Source organism: Colletotrichum lupini, chromosome 7, assembly GCF_023278565.1.
Source record: "Colletotrichum lupini chromosome 7, complete sequence".
Lineage (NCBI taxonomy): Eukaryota > Fungi > Ascomycota > Sordariomycetes > Glomerellales > Glomerellaceae > Colletotrichum > Colletotrichum lupini.
Genome location: NC_064680.1, coordinates 4,970,629 through 4,981,969, shown reverse-complemented (window position 1 = coordinate 4,981,969; position 11,341 = coordinate 4,970,629). Strand labels below are relative to the sequence as shown.

At 25.0% G+C, this 11,341-nt stretch overlaps 1 protein-coding gene across 1 annotated transcript; it reads left to right on the top strand.

Annotated features, from left to right (window-relative positions):
• Positions 1-3,491: 3,491 nt before the first annotated feature.
• Positions 3,492-9,367, top strand: CLUP02_14502 (uncharacterized protein; the record flags this gene model as incomplete). The annotated part of the gene is made up of 3 exons (XM_049293430.1): positions 3,492-3,500; positions 8,905-9,235; positions 9,315-9,367. 3 exons carry the CDS (start codon positions 3,492-3,494, stop codon positions 9,365-9,367), a joined length of 393 nt encoding a protein of 130 aa, XP_049150576.1.
• Positions 9,368-11,341: the final 1,974 nt, after the last annotated feature.

Below are 11,341 nucleotides of genomic sequence, written 5' to 3'. Positions count from 1 at the left end.
CTTATTGCCCTTAGTTAATAGTATTAATTTCACTTTAATTTATTATTTAAATAAGTACTTATGATTATAAGTAGTCTTATTAAACTTAATTATTACTTTTTTAGTATATAATTAGCCTTTTCTTTCTATAATTAACCTTGTTTTTTTAAAGCTTATTATAGAAAATAATTTTTAGTTTAATCTGCTATATATTATTAATAAACATATAGAATATAAGTATAGCTTATTACTTATTTTAATTATTATAATTACTTTTACTTACTATAATCTTAGCTCTAATGGTATTATATTTGTTTTTTTATTTCTACCTTTACTAGCTACTCGGGCAATTCTCAATATTAGTTATATAGTATTAATATATAATATTAGCAAATACTCTTATCATTTTATTAAACTATTTTTTTTTAAATATTCTTCTATTTTTTTAAACTTTCCCTTTTATAAAGTTTATAATTATAAATTAATAATAATATTAAGCGCAATACTACTATCTTATAAGCCGTTTACTTAGCTAAGTTTATAGCCCTCTAGGTAATAGTAGCTTATAATAGTAGTATTAGAAATACTATTATTACTATTATTAAGAATAGCTAGTGCTAATCTTTATAAGCACGTTTACTTTAATACTTTTAACTTTACTTATATATATATATATATATATATTCCCCCGATAGAGCAATCCGCCGGGGCCGTATTATATATTACGTATTAGGGCAAACTGGGTATAATGCGCTCTATACCTAACTACTAATTAAAATAGTTAACCGACTTAACTATTATCTCTTTTTTATTAACTCCTAATTTTCTACCGCTTCTAGCCGCTTATAGGGCGAGCTTTACCTACTCTAATATATATAAAACCTCCTAATACTAGCCTACGTAAGTAACTAGGTCTAATATAATTTATCTTTTTATATAAGTATTATTATTACCTAGGGGGTCCTATAAGAGCTATTTAAGGCGCCGGCTTATTACCCTAATTTTATATACCTCTAGCCTATTTAATATAGTTATTATAACTAGGTTAGCGTTAATATATTAAATCTTAACGTCCGTACTAGCCCGGCTATTTATAATATTTATATTATTACCTAGCTAAATTCCGTACTATTAAAAAGTACTTTATTAATCCTCGGGCGTACTTATGTTAGTTATAATAGCTATAGCGTTAAGCTAACTAAGGGTACTTAGTTTAAAAAAAGTAAACTTATTAACGGGTATTTTTAAGTTCTTATTAAGGTAGTATTTTAACTAGCTAACTTCTTAACTAGTTATTTAACTAGCTATTTAAGTAATAGTTTATATATTAATAAGTTTATTTAGTAAATTTATTTAGTAAATTTATTTAGTAAATTTATTTAGTAACTTTATTTAGTAAACTTATTTAATTTAAATAGAGAGTAGCTTTAGGTAATATTAGAAACGATAAGGATAAAAAGAATCTTTACGAGCTCTAGTATAAAGAGTAATAAATATTAGCCTATTTAGCCCTTTTTTAAAAAACCTCTATATTATTATTAAAGTTTAGAACTTTTATAATTAAGGGCTATTTTTAACTATTATAGCCGATTATTATAGCTAATTATTATAGCCGACCTCTATTATTAAGCTTTTTAACTAGCGCTACTATAAGGTAACTTACCTATCCTAAATTAAATAGCGGTTTTTATATTAAAATTATTATATTACGTTAAGTGCGTACTTAGGATATATTATATATATTATATAATTAAAAAGTATACTATATTATATAGTGGTTTTTTTTTAGCTTTATAGGTATAAAAGATCGACCTTAATAGAATTACGCTTTTAAAGGAAATTATATGATATAGTATACTTTTTAATTATATAATACGCGTAATATACCCTAAGTACGCGCTTAACGTAATATAATACTTTTAATATAAAAACTACTATATAATTTAGGATAAGTAAGCTACCCTTTTTAGTAGTAGCGCCGGTTAAAAAAGTTAATAATAAAGGTCGGCTATAATAGTTAGTTGAAATAATTAGCTATAATAATTAAAAGCGGCCTTCCTTAATTATAAAGGTTCTAAACTTTAATAATAATATAGAGGTTTTTAAAAAAAGGGCTAAATAAGCTAATATTTATTACTCTTTATATTAGAGCTTATAAAGATTTTTTTTATCTTTATCGCTTCTAATATTACTTAAAGCTACTCTCTATTTAAACTAAACAAATTTACTAAACAAATTTATTAAATAAACTTATTAATATATAAACTACTACCTAAATAGCTAGTTAGATAACTAGTTAAGAGGTTAGTTAGTTAAAATACTACCTCGATAAGAACTTTAAAATACCCGTTAATAAGTCTACCCTTTTTAAGCTAAGCGCCCTCTTTAGCTAGTTTAATATTATAACTATCGTAATTAACATAAGTATATTTAAAAATTAGTAAAGTACTTTTTAGTAATACGGAATTTAGCTAAGTAGTAATACGAATACTATAAATAGCTAGGCTAGTACGGACGTTAAAATTTAATATATTAATATTAACTTAGAAATTATATTTTATAAAACTAAAAGTCCCTCTAATATGGGCTATATTATAAACGTAAGGGAATATATAAAGGGCCCCTTAACTCTTAACAAGAAGGAGTATATAATACGGGATCTAGTTATTTATATAGGCTAGTATTAAGAAGTCTTATATATGTTAAAATAAGTATAGCTCGCCCTTTAAATGAGCGGGGGAAGGTTAGGAGCTATTAATAAAAAAAAGATAACGGTCGAGTTAGTTAACTACTATTTTAATTAGTAGTTAGGTATAAAGCGTAATATACCTAGTTTTCTTTAATACGTAATATATAGTACGGCCCCGGCGGATTACTCCGTCGGGGGGATATACTATATTATATAATTTCCCTTAAAAGCGTAATCCCGTTAAGGTCGATTTTTTGTACTTATAAAGCTAAAAAGAAACCACTATATTTATATATATATATTCGCTACCTCGTTTTTATTATTAAAATTAAGAAACGCTACTTCCCTCGCTATTTATTATTATTATACCATTACTATTATTATTATTATTATTATTATTATTATTATTATTATTATTATTATTATTATTATTATTATTATTATTATTATTATTATTATTATTATTATTATTATTATTATTATTATTATTATTATTATTATTATTATTATTATTATTATTATTATTATTATTATTATTATTATTATTATTATTATTATTATTATTATTATTATTATTATTATTATTATTATTATTATTATTATTATTATTATTATTATTATTATTATTATTATTATTATTATTATTATTATTATTATTATTATTATTATTATTATTATTATTATTAAAATACTAAAATATTAACTTATCGATTTATAAGAATATCTTAAGGGCTAGAAGTTCGATCTTATAAGTATTATACTAAAGGACCCCGAACTATAATAAGGTTATTTTAAAAAATATAGATTAAATATTTCTGTAGTTATGAACGTTGTAAGAGGGAAAGTTAAACAGGTAGAAAATCTAAAAAAAAATAGTTTATCGAAATGGGAGGAGTATCTATTAATACTATATATTAATACCGTATAATTAATATTGAGAATCGCCCGAGTAGTTAGTAAAGGCAGAAATAAAAAACAAATAGATTAAATATTATTAATTTAAAAATCCAAAATACGTATATTAATATAATTATTATCCTTATTAATATTTAATTAATATAATATAGTCTTAATAAAATATTTAATTAATTATAAAATATAATTAATACTTTAATATTATAATAGTAGAATAAGAAATTTAAAAAGATTAAAAAGAATATTTTAGAGTTATTAAATAAGTTAGAAAATAGGAAGTAGGTTTTAGCTATTTAAAGAGTAATTAATATATTATAGCGGGATCGTTAGTATTTAGTAATAGCTATAGCTAGTTATAGTTAGTTATAAAGGTTTATTAAAGTACGTAATATAAATACTTAATATTAACCTTAATAAACTAGCTTGCTTATAAAGGTAAAGATAGTCCCTAATAAGGCGGACTAGACCCTAAAGAGATTATTATATAAATAGTTATTAAAGTACTTAAATAGGACTAAGGTCTTCTCAAGGTTAAGAATTTACGAGTGAAGAAATTAATAAGTTAGATTTCTAAGTAAATCTCTAAGGTTTAATCGCTTTACCTTAGCTAGGCCTATTTAATTAACTTATTGAATAAATAAATAAAAGTTATTAATAACTTTATAATATTTTATAAGTAGTCTTAATACTTACTTAGTAAGTTAACGTTAAGTAATCTTTATATAATTCCAAAAACTATAGAACTAACTGATATATATATATAAATATATTTATTTATTTAGTTTTTAGATTTCTTTAAATAGAAATCTATTTAGTATTCTTTTTAAACTAATTAATAATAATAAGCTTCTTTTTATTATATTATTAATAAAAGGAAATATAAAGAGCTATTTTAAGCTTAGGTTATTATAAATAATAAGTATAGTTAGAAGATCGATTAATAAGAAAATCGTAGTTTAAATACTAAGTAATAATCGTACTTTAAAAAACTTGAAATTAATTTATAGCTTTTTCATATAGGAATTAATAGGGACGTATAATAAATTAATACGGACGCATAGCTCTTAGGGATATATAATATTCTCTATTTTTAATTAGTTTAAAAATTTATTATTAATATACTTAGATTCTATTACTTTATCTTAAAATACCTATCCCTTTTTATAATCTCTTTTATATAATTATATTTTAAAAGAGCTTTATTACGAAGCTATTATTAACTTAACATATCTTATATCCTCTTTTCCTTAAGATTATATTAGTTTATATAATATAAAATAGCTTTTTTAATAACTTATATACCGAGCCTACGTTACTAAGCTTAATTTAATAACTTAAATAATTAAAGCTATTTTATAAAACGCTAACGCTCTATTAATAACGATATATTATTATTTTTTATTTTAAATAAAAACTATATTAACGTTAGCTAGTTTTATAAAATTAATAATTCCTATATATATAATAACTTAATAAATAATATTTTACCTAAGCTATTATAAAAAACGCGATTACTATCTTATTATCCGTACCGATATATTAAAATAGAACTAAACCTCTATTTTAATTAGAAATTCCTTAATAAAACTGATACTTTTTAACTTTTTAATATTTTTTAATTCTTATTAGTGCACAGTCCTCCCCCTTTTAATAAAAAGTTTAAATAGTTTATATTCTACTTTATATACTATTTTTTAAGGGGGATATAAACTACTTAGTATACTACCCTCCCCTAAATATTACTAAAGCCTAGTCCCTCTGTTTTTTAATAAATTTTAATAACCTACTTAGCTTATTATAAAATAGTTTAATAATATTCTTTAGCTTATTATACGAGTTATTAAGACTAATAAAAAGTTAATAACTAGCCTTATTTAATAATATAAATAAAGCCGTTTATAATAAGAAACGTGGGGTTTTTAAACGAACTTATTACCCTATTTATTTTTATAATAAAACCCTTTTTTAAGTTTATCGTTTTTTTAAACCGTAGCTTCTTATTATACTTAAAATAATAAATCCTCCTCCCCTCCCTTAAATAAAACCCTAAACTTATTAATTCTTAGCGGCCTAAAGCTAATAGTAAATACTCTTTTTAATTAAGTTAATACTTTTATTAAAACTAATAGCTTTAGTATTATAAAATATTATAAGTATAAGTAAAATAGGAAAATAATTTAGTATATATTTTAATACGACTAATATAAATATCCTAAGCCTAGCCGTAATATAAGTTTAAAATAATAAAAATCCTAAAAATATAATTATAAATAGAAGTTAATTATTAAGGCTAAGGTCGAGGGATAGTAGTTATTATAATAATATAAAAATCCCTAATATAGCTAATATAATTATAGGCCTAGCTTTAAAGTATTTATATACCCTTTTTATTATAAGCTTACTTAACTAGTTAAAAATATTATTAAAATTATAAGCTAACAGGTTAGGATTTAAGTACGTAACGTACGTATTATTATCTAAAAGTAGTTCCTAAAGTCCTTATTTACTTAGCGAAATATTTATAACGCTAGGGCTCGTATAAATTAAAAAAAACTAGCTAAATACTCGCTAACTATAGCGTTAATTAAACTATTTAATAAACGAGATATCCTATATATAATAAAATAAGTAAATAACGAGCTAAACTACCTTATTAACCTTATTTAAACCTTTCTTTATTATTTTTAAATATAAAAACGATTCCCTAAAGTAATTAGTTTTAATAATATTTATAATACTAATCGCTTTAAGCTCCCTCTTTTCTAAGCTATTAAATAAACTTACCTTAGATCTATTTATAACGCTAAGTTTAGCCTTATTAATAATAAGAAACTAAAGGGTTTCCGGTTTTTTTTAATAAGTATTTACTAACTTATAAACTAATACTTAGTCCGTTATCTTACTATTATTATTATAAACTATAATAAATAAATAAAAACTATACTAAATAAGTAGTTCCTAGACGTTTAGTAATAATTTTATATTTATTATATTAACTCTAATATTATACTTAGGGCTAAGTAAAAATAAGTTAAGGACCGTAATTATAATAATAATAATAATAATAAGTTTAATAACGAGGGATATTAGTTATTAATATAAGTAATAGTTACGTTAAGTAATAAAAATAAGGCCTATATTAATACGCTTATTAATAAGCCCCTTTTATATATATATTATAGGGTTTTTATAATATAAAAACTTATTATTTTTACTAAGACTAAGTATACTTTTAAAAAAGCCTAAACTAAGCTTTATAAAGAGTGTAATAATTAATACCTAATCCTTTAGTACTTCTATATAATATACCTATTTTTGAGAATATAATAATCCCGTTATTTTATTTAAAAATATTAGAACCTTAGTACTTGCGTTACTTTTAGTACTAAGTTAAGTAATAATAATATTAAGGGTTATTTTTTAAATAGTCTTAATTACTTATATCGGCTTATTAACGTTATATAGGATATAATTAGTAATTAAGAGCTACGTTTTTACTAAGCTTATATAAAAAACGAGGTATTTATAAGCTAGGAGTATATAAGTACTCGCTTTAAATACTTAAGTAAACTTTAAATAATACTTTTTTTAAAATATCTTATTTTAATTAAAATATAAGGCCGGCTTATAAAAAAGATAATACTATTTAGTAAAAAGCTATTTTTAAACCCCCTTAGATTTTATAATTTAAATTATATTATTTTAATTAAGCTAGGTATTTTATATTATTATAAGATCTATTTTAAATATTAAATTTAGCTACTTTTAATAAATAAGAAGTATACCCTTAGTAATACTTTTAAAAAACGTCTTTTTTAAATTTATATTACTAAATCCTTAACCCTAAAATTACTATATCTTTTTATAATAAGCTAAAGAATATAATATAGCCTATTTTATTATAACTAGCCTTATTTAAAAAAGGCTAGTTGACTAATTAAGCCCGTACTACTTATAATAGCTAAGGTATTAGTAATAAAAAGCGAGGCTACTTATTTAAAAATAAGAATAAGTTAACGCTAGCTAGGCTTATAAAAAAAAAAATTAGCTAAGTTAAAGCTAAATATCGAGCTTATTTTAGTAATAAATAAAGAGCTAGTTTAGTATTCTTAATAGGGGGAGGATAATAGGGAATTATATAAATAAATAGCTAATATAGCCTAGTATTTAAAAAAAACGGAGCTAGTAAGAAGTAGTTTATAATAATAATAAATTATTATAACTACGTTAAAAGAGGTAATTAAGTAGACGTTATTATAATTTACTTCTTATATATTTTAAGTATATAATACGAAAAAGCCTTATTTATTTAAAGTTTATAAAAACTTAAATTATTAACTTATTTAAGATTTTTTTTTTTTTTATTCTGCCTTTGCTAGTTGCTCGGGCGGTTCTTAATATCGATTATACAGTATTAATATATAGTATCAATAGATACTCCCAAATCTTAAATAAGTATTATAATAGTTCTAAACGAGTACGGGGGTTATAATAATATTCTTATTTTTAAAAATCTTAAACTAGAGCTTAGGTTAAAGAGGATAGTAAGAATAGTTATATTAGTATAATTACCCTTATTACTTTTATAAAAAAGTATTATTTTTTTAAACTAATTAGAAATGGAGAATATTATACGTCCCTAAGAGCTATACGTCCGTATTAATTCGTTATGCGTCCCTATTAATTCCCTTTAATATATAAAATATTTATAAAATTTTAAGAGCTCGGTCTTATTTTAGTATAGCTTTAATAAGTTAATTACTTCTCTATTAAGTTTCTTTACGTAATAATATTTTATAAATATTAAAAAGTCGATTTTAATTTAATAAGTATAGTAATAATAATAGCGCTTAACTAAGCTATTTTATAATATATATTTTTAGTTTTTAATAAGAATAAAAGCTAGCCCGTAATACTTGGTTACTAATAATATAATTAGCTCTAGCTCTTTTATAATATTCGAACTCTCTTTAATAAGAGCCCGTTATAAAAGTATTATAAAGTTTATAATAAAAATGTAATTAATAATATAATTAGTAATAGACTTAGTAATATAATTTATAAAAAAAATAAAAGTAATAAAAGTAAGTAGAAGTACGGTTAATAAGTAGTAATAAGTAGTAAGTAGTAAGTAGTAGTAAATAAGTAATTAAGAAGGAGTAGAAAATAAATAAATAACCCTTTATTACCTTTTATATTAGGTATAGTACTACTGAATAATTACGAAAATTGACCTCCCGAAAGGGCTAAGTACGGAACACTAGCAGGGTTAGCACGGGCTAACGCAAGTTCGAACGGCGTGAGTTTCTACGGTATCATAGAAGATAGCCGGCAAGTGTGGCGGTAGAGGTGTGGCGCGGTCCAAACTCCGGCTAAGGCCGAGTCAGCAAGGGCTGAGGAGGGTCCGTGAGCCGGGGCTACTCAACTTGACGCGTCGAGGCGTCACGGCGCGTCAAGCGTTTCTCCTCTCTACACCTACTCAACAAAAAACTCTCATTCATCATCGTAACACAACATTCGCCACTATGTCTGGTACCGCAACCGATCTTCAGCAGGCAAAGCAAGCTCGAGCCGCCCACGCGCGTGCCGTGAGAGTCGCCAACAAGGAGAAGAGGGAGAAGCTCAAAGCAGCGAGAGTTGCACGCATGGCGCGTGCCCGGGCGGCAAAGAAGGCTTGAGGTTGGTTTTGAATAATGCAAAGCTGGAAATACTGAGCTAATCTCACTCGCAGTGCATGTATCCGTACGGCATTGTAAAGATGTCTTCGACGGCTGGGACTGGTAGATCGTTACGCCAAGTGTAATGGATCTATCCGTAAAGTACCACGCTGAAAGTGGATCGTTGGGTGGATAACCATTGTATTTTATGGGGGCGTAGGGACTTGGGAAGAAGCGACTGAAATTTGGTTTTCAATATCATAGTAAACAATGCTGCGGGAGACCCCTGATCTATTGACATTTCGTGCAATTCATTGACAGACAAATGGTGATGCCATAACGGTCTCCTGTAGACCTTGAGGTGTGCTCGCAAGCAAGAGCAGCAAATTATATACGGCGCGACAGACTGCTTGCTGACTGGCGAGCTCCTGCCTTTCAAAGCGACGCGAGTTGATGCTAAAGAGCAAAGCGATGCATTCCGTGGAGATGTCACTAGGCTATGGGAGGGCGATCGCTCATCTTGGTTTCGAATTGCTCGCGCGCGAAGTCCTTTGCCGGGAGTCGAGTAGTCCTGGATTTTCGCGTGTCGTGACTTCCCCTTTGGTAGCATTTCTGGGACTTTTATTGTCAATGTTACTACTCCTCTTTGCTGGCCCTTCTTTTTACAGAGTACCTTACTGGGAGGAGGGGGCAGGTCGCTTCCCCCATAATACTCGAAGTACTATCTATAATAATAATAATAAATATAGTAATTACTAACTAAATTACTATTACTAAATAGTTATTATAAAGTTTAAGAGTTATAAATAGGTTATATTTCTTTTATATAAATCTAAATAACAATAATATTATGTAAAAGTATATGATTAATAATAAGTATTATATTAATTTAAATATTACAAATATCTTATTTATATTATTATAATTTATTCTATTTTTGAAAAAATATTATAATACTAGTGCTATTAGTATATAGCTAGTATAGTATTATTAATACTTTTTAGGGCTCTCGGGGGTCTCTTTTTATTATTAATAATACTATTACTACTTAGGGGACTCTTTGCGCTATTAGTACTACTATTAGTATTACTATTAATACTACTATTAGTACTATTACTACTACTACTACTCTTAACTATGCGCTTACTAAGTTAATATACTCCTCGTTACCGGGCTCGGGCTGAAAGAAAAATTATTAATTAATTGATTTTTATTAATAAGAAAAAACTAAAGAAAGACCCATATTTACTATAGCTATAATAATATTATTATTCTTTTTAAACTTTACTTAACTAGCGGGCTATAGTAGCTCTAGGCTCGGACTAAACTTTAGTATAAGGCCTCGGCTAACTTCCTTACTTTTTAACTATCGTATAGTAATTATTTAAGCCCTATTAGCCCGTAGGCTAAATCCTCTAACTTTAATACTTTAGAAAGTATAGCGCTCGACTATAATATTAATAATAATAATCAAAGGGCTCGGGCTATTATTATTATTAAAAGTTATAATAAGTAAGCGGATAGTTTAAATAAAAAGAATTAGTATAACTAATATATTATAATTTGATTTAATAAAATAGTATTATACTTAATAAAGAAAAGAAAAGATATAATATATAATATTTAATATCCCCCCGACGGAGTAATCTGCCGGGGCCGTATTATATATTACGTATTAGGGAAAACTAAGTATATTACGCTCTATACTTAATTACTAATTAAAACTCCCGACCTTCCCCTACTTCTAGCTATTTAGAGGGCGAGCTATACCTATTTTAATATATATAAGACCTCTTAATATTAACCTACGTAAGTAGCTAGATTTTATATTATATATTTCTTTTTATTAAGGGTTAGGGGGCCCTTTATATATTCTTTTATATTTTTAATATAGCCCGTATTAAAGGGATTTTTAGCTCTATAAAATATAATTTTTAAGTTAATATTAATATATTAAATTTTAATATCTATATTAGCCCGGCTATTTATAATATTTATATTATTACCTAGCCGAATTCTATATTATTAAAAGGTATTTCGCTAATCCTCGAGCGTACTTATATTAGTTATAATAGTTATAGCGTCGAGCTAGCTAAGGGTA